The 15,669-nt window shown below is 37.2% G+C and overlaps 1 protein-coding gene across 1 annotated transcript in view; it reads right to left on the bottom strand.

The window, feature by feature from the left end:
• The window catches only part of SUMF1 (sulfatase modifying factor 1), a 100,680-nt gene that overhangs the window by 34,792 nt on the left and 50,219 nt on the right, over window positions 1-15,669 (bottom strand). The window contains 3 exon segments of the mRNA XM_074284053.1: window positions 8,423-8,536; window positions 11,762-11,876; window positions 12,682-12,804. Of these exon segments, the coding sequence (XP_074140154.1) occupies window positions 8,423-8,536; window positions 11,762-11,876; window positions 12,682-12,804 (352 nt within the window).

The following is a 15,669-nucleotide window of genomic DNA, read 5'->3' as shown; positions in this document are numbered from 1 at the left end:
TACAATGCTCAATATTAAAAGTGTTATCCATCCTGAGGAAATCACAGAATCTTTAAAGAGAAAACAAATAGCACAGGAGCTCTGAAGTCAACAAAGCAATCCCAATCTGACATAATTAGCAATATTCATTTCCACCTGTTATTTCCCTTTTGGATTCCTAAAAAGATCTCACTCTAAAAATTGCTGACAAATATTTAAATGTCTTTAAAGGTTTCCATTGCTTGTGACATTTTTAAAATAGGGGACTGGGGAAAGGTATCCAGACGCACTATACTAATCATAACCACTTAGAAACAACAATATAGAAAAGAGACAAGAATTAGAAGCAATAAAAAGCCAAGAATTAATATTACAAAATTCCAAACAAAAAGATAAACCTAAGAACATAAACTAGTGGAGAGAGGATTCCATATTTGACAAGAATTGTAGGGTGAAAAGCAATTGGGCAGAAATTTGGTTTGGACTAACTTCCAATATACCACAATGAGCTGCAAGATATGTGAAACGACTATAAATAGCCACATCATAAAAATTTAGAGATAAGTCAAAGGAAATACCTTCTATAATTATTATTACAGTAAAGACTTTAAAACAAAACAGTAAAAGGCAAAATTAAGCAAAAAATATAGTTAGGAAAACAAAATATAGCTCAAATATTAATTGTGATGGAGGAAAGTTTTACATTACATATATAGGGGAATTAAAACAAAAATTTCTCATTTCTCAATATATAAGATAACAGATATTGTTATTTTTTCTTTTTTTTTTTTTCTTTCTCTTATATTTGCTAATAATCCTTAAAGACTACATCTCTTCCCATCTCCAAGTTAGTAAACCATTCCCGGTATCAAAAATTAAAAAAAAAAAAAAAAAAAAAAAGATTCAGGAGGGAAAAAAAGTTCAAGACAACTAACCATTAATCCATATGCATAGTTCTTTAACTCTTCAGTAAGGAAGGGGATGCATTTTCTCTTTTTAAAATAAAATTTTATTGCTATCACTTGTTTTTATATAAGTTAGCTTTCCTCTTATATTCCTTCTCTTCTCCAGGATAACCATTCTTTGCAACAAAGAATATTTTTTAAGAGAAGAGCAGGGGAAAAACTTCAATAAAACCAAATCAAACAATCAAAAAATCTCACAAAGTTCCACCTTCAGGAACTTCTCCTACCCCCTATCTCTGCAAAGGAATGGAAAAAGGTGTCTTCTGATATATCTTCTTTGGGCCCAAGTTTTTATTCAGAATTTTGTAACATGAATTTTCTTCCTTTTAAAATAAGTGTTTATTGATTTTTTTGTTTTATTTTGTTTTATATCACTTAAATCTCCTCAGGTCCTTCCCCTACTTCCCCCTCTACTAGAGTTATCAAATATAATATTTTTTAAAGAAAAAATGATTAAGGAAGAAGGGGAAAATAAAAATTATCAATTTAAATATTGAATATTTGTAGACCACCACTACCCACATTCTTACCTCTCTCCCTGCTCCACACTTCTCTAAAGTAATGAGGCGAGGTATCATCTCATGTCTCTCCTTTGAGACTAGGCTTATTCCTTGTAATTTTGTAACTTGCACTTATACTGTTCTGTAGTTTAGTTCATTCCATTTCTGTTGTTACGGACATTATGTAGTACATTGTTTTCTTAATTCTGGTCCTTCCCTGTTCATCACTTGTTGTAAGTTTTTCCATGTTCCCTATATAGTAATAATTTTTTTTACACATAATCATTACAATCATTGTTTCTTAATTATATTTGTATACAACAAATTTACTTATTCCTCATCTGATGGACATCTATTTTGATTTTAAAAATACTGCTATAAATATTTTGGTATATAAGACTTTCTTTTTGTTAATGATTTCCTTGAGAAGTATGCCGAGCTGTGAAATTTCTGGGTCAGAGTGTGGACATCTTACTTCACTTGCATATTTCTAAACTGTTTTCCAACATGGTTGGACTGATTCACAGGTCCACTAAGTATTCATTAAGATTCCTGATCTTGTACAACATATTCAGTGTTGAGCATTCCTATCTTTAGTCAATTCTGATAATTTGTTGGCTAGTCAGGAGTCTTTAGAGCATTCTTTTTTAAGGGTGTCAATAATTTGATAATTTCCTTTTCAGAACTGTTTGTTCTATGACCATTTATCCATTAGGGAATGTCTTTTTGTGTTATATATCTCTGTTAGTTGTTTACATATCTTATATATCAAATCCATATCTGAGAAACTTGATGTAAAATGTTTTCCAAGTTAACCACTTCTCTTTTGATTCTAGATGCATTCTATTTATGCAAAAGCTTTTCAATTTCAAGAAATAACAAAAATTAGTTTTTTTATCTTTTGAAATTGACAATTTTTTTATCTTTAATATTCAAGTCAGAGATTCATTTTGAATTTATTGTGGAATCTGGTATAAGAGGTTGGTTTAAGTCTAATTTCTGCCAAATTAAATTCAGGTTTTCCTAGCAGTTTAATTCTATCAAACATTGGATTACTGAGTTCCAATTTGTCTGATTCTTCCTTGTCAAGTGTATCTCACTGATATGCTTTTCTATTTTTAATTAGTATCATATGGTTTTAATGATTCCTGCTTTATAATATAGTCTGAGGTCTGAAAGTGTGATTCCTCTTTCATTGATATTTCTCATTTTTCTTAATGATATTCCATATCTTTTCGTATTGTAAATGAACTTTGTTATTATTTTATTGAGTACTACAAAGTTTCCCTTTAGTAATTTGATTAATATAGCATTAAACCATAAATTAAGTTTGGAAGTGATATTATTTTTATTGTGTTAGCATGGTCCAGACAAGAGCACTGAATATTTCTCCAATTATGAAAGTTCTTCTTTATTTCTTCAAGAAACATTTTGTAATTCGATGTCTACAAAGATCAAATGAGCAATGCTAGACTAGATCCAAACTTTGTATAGACACCACACTGGCTTAGTGTAATATACCTTAGAACTCTAAATACCAAGAGATGTCAGCTTCAGCTTCCTCACTATTAGGGAATCATAGACATAAGCCATTATGCCCAGCTCCCTAAGATTACATCTTTAATTTATTTTTTGTTTCCTATTCCTATTTCTAGAATTTCTAGAACTATATCAAATAATAGCAAGCAGAGTGGATATCTCCGCTTTCCTCCTGTACTTATTGGGATAGCTTCGAGTGTATCGTCATTGCATTATTATAAGCTTTGGTTTGGGTTTTAGGAATTTTGCCAACAACCATTAAACTTATTAATACTAATCTGAAGACTGAATAGTTGAATGAGATAATTCTCTTCATACTCTATTTTTTATAATATTAAAAAAAAACAACCTTCATGCCTATGCTTTGTATGCTTTTAGCATAAATGAGTTGGGCTTTGTCAACTGCTTTTCTGCATCTAAGGATAAAATCATGTGGTTTGGAATGTTTTTGTTTTTAATATGATTAGATTGAAATTTTTTCCTAACACTGAGCCATCTTTGTATCTCTGGTAAAAATCCAACTTAATTATAATCATTGACTTCTCAGATAAATTATTTCAATACGTTGGTTAGGATTTCATTTTAAAATTTTTAATCAATATTTATTTATAATATTAATCTATTGTTCTTTATCTTTTCTTGTCTGAGATGTCAGAGGAGTATTTGTCTTATAAAAAAAAGAGCTTAGTCATTTTCCAACTAATTGTTCTTTAAAATTGCTGTAGATGAATATAAAGTAATATTATTATACAATAGGAAATGATGAGCAGACGGATTTAAGAAAAAAACTGGAAAGACACATATGACCTGATGCAAAATGAGATTTTAAAGATTAAAGATTAAAGATTAAAGAAAAGATTTTAAAAATCTTTTCTATGTTTTTTGGGGGTTTCCTTTAAAAAAGAAAAAAAGTATACTCAGTTCATTAATCCTCTCCTTTTCTACCTTGTTAGCATATGTTTTTTAAGAAATGCAATTACCCCTCTGAAGATCATTTTTGTTACATGAGGCCTAGAGGTTTACTTTGGGGCCATCCTTGGTCATTACAATTAAGTAGCTTTCAGTTTTAGTTTGTTTTGTTCTTCTTGATAAAAGAATAATTTATTCTTGGTACAAACATATCAAACCAGAGTCCAAATTAGTAATAGAAAAACTGAGCTTTTATCTCACAGCCTTAAAAACTGGCAAAGATGAGAAAAAATGGAAATGGTGGTTGTTGGAAAGGTTATAGAAAGCCCTATAACAGATCAAAATTTCAACAAGAAAATTTAGGTCTGATGTCAGAAAAAAAACTTTCTAAAAATTAGAATTGTTCACATTTGACAAGAATGAATTTTTAAAAATTCAAAATATCATCATCAAAATATCAACTGTATAAACACAAAGTAGGAAAATGTAGTTTTCTATTTGATATTCAGCTTTAAAGTTAATAATGAGAGAGAGATTGAAAAATAGAGAGTCATCTGCAGGGCCCTCTGATCTACGCAATCATTCTAATGCTAAATCAGAGAAAATAATAGGACTACTGGACTCTCCACAGCTGAGGTCTTATCTTCAGCACTTTGTCCACTTCTGGGTGACAGATTTTAACAGTCTCATCAACTCCCCAAAACACATTCAATCATGTCAAGATCCAAAGGCACAGTTTTGTTTGCAGGTGGTAAAAGGTCCTAAAACAAAACATCTCATTCATGCCTGATATTATGTCTTTTATCCTGATATTTCTCATCAAACAAAACTCAACTCTTAAAATGGTCGCTTCCGCCACTTTTCTCTCCTACCTTGACCATGACCACTGACCACAAGTGTCAGATGCTCAAATACTCATGATGCTGGATGAGTTTCTTAGGGTCTCAAATTTCATGCCTTGACATAATCAGGGCATCATTCCTCGTCATTTGAGGAAGCAAATGTAGATGTGAAATAATTGAGGCAGAAAGCTACTTCCAATCGGTTCCTGAACAATCTGTGACTGGCGAAGACAGACACTATTAAGATCCTCTTCACATCCTTGGGAAGAAACTCACAGACAAAAAGCTAATACCCACTCAAGCAGGCACCAGATGGCCAAAGATATGTATTTCCACTATGCCAGAAGGCTGCAGTTCGTGCTCTGCTTCCAAGCATGCAGATGCTTTTTATCTGAGAATAAAGGAAAAAGCTCCCTCTTCGTCTGACTGCAAATCACCACTGGGTCTACATCTCGCCAGTGGACAGTGATGTTTTCTGGCTATAGACCCAGTGAGGATTTTCTTCTCAGAAAGACCTCTCTATGCCCCTCAGCCTTTGCTGCTCCTGAAGGATTCAGCCTTTTCATCTTTCACCAGGGAAGCACATCTAAGACTTGGATTATTCATGAACAGCCCATGTGTTACACTCTCGAGAAAGGCAAGCACCACAAAGCAAAATTATAATCACACCAAGAAACATGCCTGGGGCACAAAAACCCGAGTTATGACAACCTCTACAAAATTTCCTGAGTGGCAAATGACAGTTGCCTACCCACCAGTGAGAAAATCTTGAGAAGTTATTTTTCCTTTTCCAATAATTTCTCTTGTTTTTAAAAGGCCAAAATGTAAAATTAAATATGCCAGCTCCTTGTCTAGCTAATATTAGCAGAAATAGAGACTCCCATAACTGGATTTATCTGAATGTCTGAGCTTCTTATTCAAGGATACTGTGTGTGTGACTTTTCAGTCTATCCCACAATGAAATACATCTGAGGATATTATTTTTAATGATTATGTTTTCTTTTTAAAAAGCTTTATTGATGTCTTTTGTCTCCATATCATAGTCACTGAGGGAACGGTGCTAGTAAGGAGGAGGGGAGAGACAATTCTTCCTTTTACTCTGTCAGTGAAGAACACTTTCCTTGTGACAAAGCAAAAAGAAAATATATAATTACCTCATCTGAGGATGCATACAACATTCCACCCTAGTATGAGAAAGAAATTATGCTTCATTATTTCTTTTCCAGTACCATCAATGGTTTCTCAATTATTCAGTTCTATTTCTTTTGGAACAATCTTTTTATTTACATTGTTTTAGTCAGTACTTATTCTTTTGTTACTCTTTTTCACTCTGTAGAAGCTCATACAAACCTTTTCATTTTTGAACTTTTTACATTCATTTTACAATAATATTCCATTATATCTATATGCCAAAGTGTTTTCAGCCTATGAATGATGGATTTTCAATGTGTATAAATTTGTTGTTGTTCACTCATTTTCGGTCACACCCAGCTCTTCGTAATCCCATTTGAGGTTTTCGTGGCAAAGACAGGAGTCATTTGCCATTGCCGTCCCCAGTTCATTTCACAGAAGGAAACTGAGGCAAACAGGGTCACAAAGCTGGTAGGTGTTATAGGCCAGATTTGGACTCTCAAAAGGATCCGGCCTGGCATTCCCTGCCCTGCATCCCCCAATTGCCCCAATTGAGAATACACACACACACACACACACACACACACACACACACACACACACACACAGTCTTCACTTATTCTGTATCTCCTTCCTTTTTTCCTGCAATATTATACCAAACTCATCTCCCATGGGCCTTGTGCTTCGACACCTGGGAGCTCCTCCCAGACCTTCCACTTAAGGGCAAAGCCAAAGCAGCCCCGCACCATTTCCCACCTGTCCACAAGACTGGAGCTTACCCCCAGCCTGCAAATACTCACTCTCCCCCCTTCCCACCCTCCATCTCTTGGGGGGTTAGGGGGGGGTGGAGGGGTTAATATGTTGTCTTCCTCATTAGTCAGTCCCTTAAGGGCAGGGGCTGTCTTGTGCCTCTTTGTATTCCCAGAGCTTAACACAATTCCTTGTATATAGTAGGCACCTAATAAATGTTTAGTTACTGACTAAACCAAGGTAAAAAAGCAGATGCGTCCAATGTCCTTCCTCAACTACATCATAAGCAACTTGCATAATACATCCACTGCCTTTTCCTAATAAATCTAGAAAATTGCTAAGCTTTCTTAAATGAGCACAATCCTTTTCAATTAACTGGAGAGTCACCTAAGTCACCATTTGCAGAGAGTGCCCCCACCCCTCACAATATTCCAAAAGGCTTCGACCTTGTGCTTGCCTTCCAACCACAAATATCTATGGAACAAAGGTCTCCCCACCCTGGAACATCTCTCTGCCAGACTACCTCCTTTCATCATTGGTGACTTTCTCTTAGTCCCCCTAATCTGGGACAGGCCCCGTCAGCCAAGCTTTATTCCTCTTCTGGCCATGATTCTGTCTTTCTGAAATTCAAAGCCACACCTCAGCTGCAGTCACCCCCTAAAGTACAGACCCCAGCCAAGAACTCCCATCAAGCCCTACAGCCTTCTCATCCAGTAATATCTCACTCACCCCAGTCTCCCATTGGTGAGCTTCTCCTACTGCCGCCATGTTGGGAAGGGCCCTAGGTCTTCACTAACAGGCCCCATGAAAGTACCTTCTCTGCCCCCCCCACCTCTTTTCAGCATCCTTTTATATATATTCTTCCCTCAACAGAATACAAACTCCTGGAGGACAGGGCCTATCTTTTTACCCCCAGCATTTAGCACAGTGCCTGGCAAAGAGCAAGTGCTTAAAAACTGTGTACTATCTGTTTTGCCTCAAGGTTACTTACTGAAAGCTTCTGCTCAAAAATTTTCAGTGGTTCCACAGTATGGTTTAACAAAAAGCAAATTATTCAGCCTGAAATTTCAGCCTCTCTACAATATGGTCCATTTTTTTCAGAACCACCTCCCACTCTTCATCCCTATCACTATTTCGGTGACAATGAATTGACCATCTTCAATTTCCCAATTTCAAGGAACTCCCGAGGAGGACCCTCCCTCATGGGACCCACTCTTCCCTGGGTCACAGAGATCATCTGTATTGGATCCAAGGTCAGCTCTCTCTCTTTTCCACCACACTGCCGCTCAGCACACTCTCTAGAGCACCCAAACTACATTACTTAGTGCTCCCCAAATATACTGTGTCTTCCTACCTTTGCTCACGTGCTCCTCTTGGCCCAGAATGCCTTATCCCCATATATCTGCCTGCCAAAGTTCTACTCAAACTCCAAAGTCCTATTCAAATGGCATTTGTTATGAAACAAATGATCTCTGTTATGGATTCTGCCCCCGATCCAACAGATAGTATCATTCCAGCCTCAAGTTCCAAAGTACATGACTAGTCTCTTATGACACTCATCACATGCTCCACTACAAAATCATTGTCTTTTTCTTATTGGACTCATCTCCTCAAGGACGTGGACCCAGTCTTTATATAGCCCAGATATCTTAGCTCAGAGCATTAACCATAACAGGTCCTACCAAGTGCATTAAATTGAACTGAATATCTTAGTACTAGAGAAAATTGGTCACCTCCAGAGAAGGCAGATTAATAAAGTATACAGAGCCATGCAGCAAAAAGCAAATCTTCACACAGGCATACTTACAGGATCATGGCTTTCATCAACAGAATGATGAACAGTCCACCAGTCTGAGGTCCACTCCCATGCATTCCCCACTATGTTGTACAGACCATACCCATTTGGAGGAAAGGCAGTAACCTATACAAAGTAAACAATTTGTTAAAATTTTCATCTACTTCCATAAACCCATTTGGCTGAAAAAGAGTACTAAATTAGAGCTCTGATTCTCATATGTGAACGTTAACATCCCTTTCATCAGTCAAAATGCAATTTGGCCAATAAACATGAATGCAAACAAAGATGCTTTCCCAGTTTGAGGCCCTTGAGGGAAATTTATAAACCCACAAAGAGTTTATACTTATGTAGTATAAAATACAATTATTTCTAACAGGAAAATTTATTACTGATCATAAAATAAAATATCTAACAGAGGAGGGCTGTATAAAATGAAGTTGGCTGTGAATTGCCACTAATCTCAGTTAACAACATAGTTCTGGGATGGTTTTCCATTTCCTTTTCCAGCTCATTTAACAGATGAAGAAACTGAGGCAAATGGGGTTAAGTGACTTGCCCAGAGTCACACAGCTAGTAAGTATCTGAGGGAGGAGTTGAAACTCAGTCTTCCAGTGCTCTATCCACTGTAACACCTAGTTGCCTATGTATGTGTATGTGTACACACATAATCACATACACTCAGTTCTTGAATGGAATTTAACAATCATTTCATGTTTGTGCATCAAGGAAGGCTTCAGGGGAGAGACCACCTTAGAACTGGGCCTTGACAACTACAAGTAAAGATGACAGTAGCAAATTAGTGGTAAAGAATGGGGAAAGAAGCAGGACAAGAGATGCTGACATATTTATAGCTATATGAGGTCTCTGTAGAGTTTTTCAAACATTATTACTATGATCTTTGGAAAATCAATGAAACCAAGCCTCAGAGAGACAGGGCTGAATCTAGGACTTTCTTGATTCCAAATATTCCTGGGAAAGGAAGAAAATGAATAAAAGCATGTGATGAAAACAAAGAACAGGAGTCCAGTGGGCCAGAGCAGCAGCTCTCAAAGTATGGTTCAGAGGTCTCGTCTATCCTATCGGGATCTATGATGTCAAAATTGTTTTCATAACAACATTAAGAGATCTTAATTTCCATTATGGTAAATATGGATAGATATAACCCACACAAGCAAAAATTCTTAGGGGTCGTCAATAACGATGGAGGGTCAGAAGGATCTGAGTTCAAATCCAGACTCAGATATTTGACACTTACTAGTTGTATGACCATGAACATGTCACTTAACCCCAACTACCTCACAAAAAAAAAAAAAAAAACCACACCTCAAAAAACAAAATAAAAGTATAATGGAGTCCTAAGAGCAAATAGTCTGGGAGCTGTTGAATGAGAGTGGATGACAAGTAAAAACAGGACATAAAAATAAAAAGACAACCTGGTTAAGTCTGAATAGGATTAAATTATTGTAGTGTCCAGGCTAGCTTTCTGGAGGTCCTCCAGATGGGCTTTGGTCTCAGCAGGATAGTCACCACAAGGATGGTCAGGAATAGAGTCTGAAGTCTTTATTGTCTTCACAGTCTCTTCATTCTGACTGACTTACTGTGTCCCCAGTTCTCCCAACCCTTAAATACCCTATTTCAATTACATCATTACAGCACACTAAATATGTGTGAACTAGAGAACCATTACATCACCATGCTAAGTACTAAGTATATGCAAACTAGAGAACCATCATCTCATCAATTCCACTGAGTTAGCACCTTGTTGTAAGTATCCTTGTTTCAAGTATACTTCTCCAGAGTTCTGGCCCTCTGCAAATTATGGGCTTAGAAATATAAATTTTATTAAAATAAACAAATGAACAATAAAACTTTTTAATAAAAGAGCGGCATAATCAGAACTGGTTTTCAAGATTCCTGGGTCATCAAATATATAAGATGGACTAAAAGGCCAAAAGACTAGAGGAAGGAGACTAGCAAGGAGAGGACTGGAATAATTCAGCCAGATGAAGTGAGGGTCTAAATTACAGTGGTGGCACTGGGAAGGGCAAATACAGATTCAAGAGATGTTAAGAATAGGAAAGTCAAGAGAATGAACAGGTTGGGGAAGAAAGAGAATGAATTCTGCTTTGAACATGCTGAGCCTGGTGCACACCTGGAATAGGTGGGCAAGATCTGTGACTATCACCATCATAGCTAGCCTTTATATAGCTCCTACCTACGATACGCCAGGCATTGTACCAAGCACTAAACCAAATACTTTACAGCTATCTCAATTCATCCTCACAACAAACCTGGGAGGGAAATGCTTTTTTTTCCATTTTACAGTTGTGGAAACTGAGGCAGGCTAAGGGAAAGTGATTTAGCTAAAGACATCCTAGTAAAATGTCTAAAGCTGTATTTGATCTCAGGTCTTTCTGAATCCAAGTCCAGTCCTCTACCCACCACACCCCCAAGTTGCCCCAGGCAAGAAATCTCATACTATAAAATTACCTGAAACCAAAAGGCTCAACAGGTTTGCATAATGTTTAGGTACCAAAGAGAACAGACACATGATCCCACTAAGTGGAGACACTCTCTCTGATGTCTCCACATCTCATCTGGTAGCAGCCTGACTCCCCACAGAAATATTTTACTATTTAAGGAGGTCTTTTGGGAGTCATCCAGGTTATACTTGCCAGAGAGAATCCGAACTCCCAATTCTAAGGTCAACCCATTTTCTAATCTGTCCTGCTGCCAATAGGTCTTTAAGAAATTTATAAAATGGGACAGTTAGGTGGTGCAGTGGATAGAGCAACAGCCCTGAAGTCAGAAAGACCTGAGTTCAAATCTGACCTCAGACACTTAACACTTCCTAGCTGTGTGACCCTGGGCAGGTCTCTTAACCCTAATTGCTTTGGGGGAGAAAAAAGTTTATTAAACTTCATGTCATGCAAATCATGACATAAAGTTTTATTTTCTAGAAACTAATATCCTCAAGTATTTTCATAGCACTCTACCATTAAAAAATCACTTAGTGTCATTCAGCATCTTAAAAATACATGTAAAACCTCTTCCTGTCTTTTCCTTTGCCATCTAAAAGTGTAGCTGTCTTCTTTGCCTTTATTTCTTGAGGCAGAAATAAAGAATATTTTTTTTAAAAGACAATTTAAGAAAATAAGCTAGCAGCTTCCCAAAGTACTCACTCCCAACCGTGAGTTTCTCTCCAGGCCATTAAATAAGGAGCTTCCCACATCGTTTCATTTAAAGCATCTGATCACCTGCAGCTCAGGCCACGTGGGCAGCATTACTGCCAAGGGAGCAGATCACAGACAGGGGGTCCTTCTGTCTCTAGCCAGCCCTAATACTCACAGGAGCCGTTCCTCGGTAGCCATCTTCTCCAGTGTTGCTCACAGGGAACTCTCCTTGCCAAAGGTTGGCATAATGTTGACCTCTTGGCTGCAACTTGTTGCCCCAGGGGTAAAGTCTGTCAGAAGAGACAGGAGCAGAGCCTGTCAAGTGTGCTCAGGCCTTTGGACTGGAATCCAGGAGAGAGAAGAATGTAAACCCCTTCCCTCCCCCCAAAAGAAAGGACATGGCTACAGTGGCCGGGCCAAGTGCCATTAATGGGGCACGTCTGCAGAACCAGACCCCGTGAAACTCACAGCTCCCTCTATTGCCCGCTGGATGGTTCACAAGGACTGAAATAGAGACATTCTTAGGGGCCACACCGTGTACTTATATGGTAGCCTGGTCATGCAACACTACACTGGGATTTCTTTAGAAATATTTCACTATTTTAAGGAGCTTTTTCCTAGAAGATTTAACGCAGGCATCAATGCACTCCAAGTTTTAGCAACATAGAAATAAGTTTTAGAAGATGCCTAAAAATAGGAAAATGCTTACAGGGAGAGAGCCTGCCAAGGCAATGTAAAGAGCAATGAGTGTCTTTCTAATTCCCCAGCATTCCCCAACAACCTCTGCCCTTTGGAAAGCAGAAGGATTATAACTCTTTTTATAATACTAGGGAAAGAGCTTGGCCAGCTCATTGCTTTTGGTTGATGTAGTGGTTGGTTACCCATTTGTCAATATGCCCCCCAAGTAACTTTGCTGAAATGAATTAAATACAATGAGAAAAGAAAATGAAGAAAAGATTTTTTAAAAATGAATATGATCACTGAAAGATCTCAAAAAAAAAAAAAAGAAAAAACGATCTCCTGAGCATTAAAAAAAAAAAAAAAAAAAAAAAAAAAAAGGCAAAAACATTAGAAAGGTTTATTCTCCACAAGTACCTATTCTCAAGGCCCCCTCTGCAGCTATATTCCCATTCGGCTTCTGTGGGTAAGCGTTTTCCAGCCCAAGTGCAGTACGCAACCGCGTCATTCCAGGAGACATGAAGAACTGGGTGATCCTGTCTGATTAGTGACAAGAGAAAAATGGCACAAATAAGAATGCAAAGAAGACTAGCAGTCAGTGAGTCTCACTTTATTTCAAAAGCCCCATCATTCCAACAGTTTTGCCACATGGATTAAACAGACATGTCCAGGTATTAGCCCAAAGTTAATATGTGTTCAACTGCTGAGCAACATCACTTTTGTTTTCTGCTTTACCCCACAAATTACAGAATCCTACAATCTCAAGCCTGAAAGGGATTTCATCTAGTTCAACCCTATAATAGAAGACATTTCTCTACAACATCCCTAACTAATGTCTATTCTTAAAAGTTTCTAGCTAAGGAGTATTCCCCAGTTCCTAAAACATTCTACTTTATTTTATTTTTTACCCAATTTCATGTAAAAAACATGGAAAAAAACATTTTTATATTCTTTCTTTCTTTTTTTGCTTTTTTTTTATTTGAGAGACAATTGGAGTTAAATGACTTACTCAGGGTCACAGAGCAGATTACATTTGAACTCAAATCTTCCTGACTCCTGTGCTCTATCCACCGTACCATCTAGCTGTCCCTTTTTTATTATTATTATTATTATTATAGCTTTTTATTTACAAGATATATGCATGGGTAATTTTTCAGCAATGACAATTGCAAAACCTTTTGTTCCAATTTCCCCCCCTTCCCTCCAATCCCTCCCCCAGATAGCAGATTGACCAATACATGTTTAATATATTAAAGTACATGTTTTTATATTCTTTAAAAAATTTTTTTTGAGTTCCAAATTCTCTCTTTCTTCCCTCATCTGACCCTTCACTAAGAAGACAAACCATTTGAGAAAGATCTTATATGTGCAGTCATGCAAAACACATTTCCATGTTAGTCATGTTGTGAAAGAAACACAGAGCTAAATAAATGAATGAATGAATCTAAATTCGAAAGGAAAAAAAATTTTAAAAAGTAAAGGAAGTGAGGCAGCTAGGTGGTGCAGTGGATAGAGCACCAGCCCTGAATTCAGGAGGACCCGAGTTCAAATCTGGTCTCAGACACTTAACACTTCCTAGCTGTGTGACCCTGGGCAAGTCACTTAACCCCAACTGCCTCAGGACACACACACACACACACACACACACACACACACACACACAAACAGTAAAGGAAGTAAAGAAAAAGTGTGCTGTAATCTGCATTCAAATTCCACCAGTTCTGTCTCTGGAGGTGAATAGCATTTTTCAGCCTAAGTCCTTCGGAACCATCTTGGATCACTGTATTGCTGAGAATAGCTAAGTCATCCAAAGTTGATCATCCCACATTATTGTTGTTACTGTATACAATGTTCTCTTTGTTCTCCTTATCTCTCTTTCTATAAGTTCATGTAAGTCATTCCAGGTCTCTGAAAGCATCCTACACATCATTTCATATAGCACAAAAATATTTCATCACTATCATATACTACTTGGTCAGCCATTCCCCAACTTAGGAACATGCCCTCAATTTCCAATTTTTTACCACCACTAAAAGAGCTGCTATGAATATGTTTGTACATGTTATTCCTTTTCCTTTTTGTTTTTTATCTCTCTGGGATACAGATTGAGTAGTTCTATTAAAAGAAAAAAATGTTTCCCCTATCTCAAGCCAAAATATGCCTCCCAGAAATTTCTATCCACTGTTCCTAGTCCTGCCTCCTTTGGTTAAGCAGAACAATTTTCATCTCTTTTTCACTCCACAGCCAATAAAATAGGTGAAGATAGCTATCATGATCTCCTGTCCAGCCAAAGACTTCTTGTCTCTACATTAAATATCCCCCATATCTTCAAATCGTCACTCTTATGCCATGATCTCAAGGCATTGCAAAATTATGATTGATTTCCTATTTAGCAATGTCCTTCCTAAACAATGGTCCTGAGAAAAGAACACAATACTCTGCTATAGTCTGACTGTGGTGAAATACAGCATCATAACTCTCCCTCAAAACTACTCACTTCTAAGAGTTATTCCTCCACGCCATAGTCGGCCACACATAAATATGGTCATACTGCTGATCTTACCACACATCTTACCCACAAATGCATCATCTTCTTTCCCTCTTCTTACTATAATGTAAATGTTTGCCTTCCACCTCTCTCCCTCTCCTCTTCCTTACAAAATCCAGCTCTTCATCTCCAAGAGAATCTTCATCCTTGACCCCTCAGTTCTGATCCAACTACCTCCCTTGCACTAACTCCTCCCTCCTCTTCTCCCCACCTTGACCCAGCCAAGCTCAGCCTCAGGTCCTTCGCTTCCTACCTTTGTCACCTTGGCATATGCTCTTATTACCTCATACTGAGCCTCCTGCCTTTCTAGACCTTACTTGCAGAGACACTGGCCTCTGGGCTGTTCCAAAAAGCTCCATCTCTCAGCTCTGGACATTTTTTTCTGGCTGTCCTAGCAATCATTCTTTTTTTTTTTTTTAAATATATTTTTATTGACAGAACATATGCATGGGTAATTTTTACAACATTGTCCCTTGCACTCACTTCTATTCCAACTTCCTCCACCTTCTCCCCTAGATGGCAAGCAGTCTTATACATGTTAAACATGTGAATGTATATGTTAAATACAATATATGTGTACACATCCATACAGTTCTCTTGTTGCACAAGAAAAATTGAATTTAGAAAGATAAAAATAACCTGGGAAGAAAACCAAAAATAGCATTCATTCTTCATCTTCATCTAATGACTTCCTTTAAGTCCCAACTAAAACTCCATCTTCCCAATGTTTTTTACTAATTCCTCAAAAGGAGTTTTTCCCACCTTAATTCTATTAACTTCCTTCTAATCATTATTTTCCATTTATCCTATGTACAGCTTGTTAATACATATTTTGCTTGCATATTGTGTCTTTCATT

The sequence above is a fragment of the Sminthopsis crassicaudata genome, chromosome 1 (assembly GCF_048593235.1).
Source record: "Sminthopsis crassicaudata isolate SCR6 chromosome 1, ASM4859323v1, whole genome shotgun sequence".
Classification (NCBI taxonomy): domain Eukaryota; kingdom Metazoa; phylum Chordata; class Mammalia; order Dasyuromorphia; family Dasyuridae; genus Sminthopsis; species Sminthopsis crassicaudata.
The sequence above is the reverse complement of the archived record's forward strand: the minus strand, read 5'-3'. Positions and strand labels throughout refer to the sequence as shown.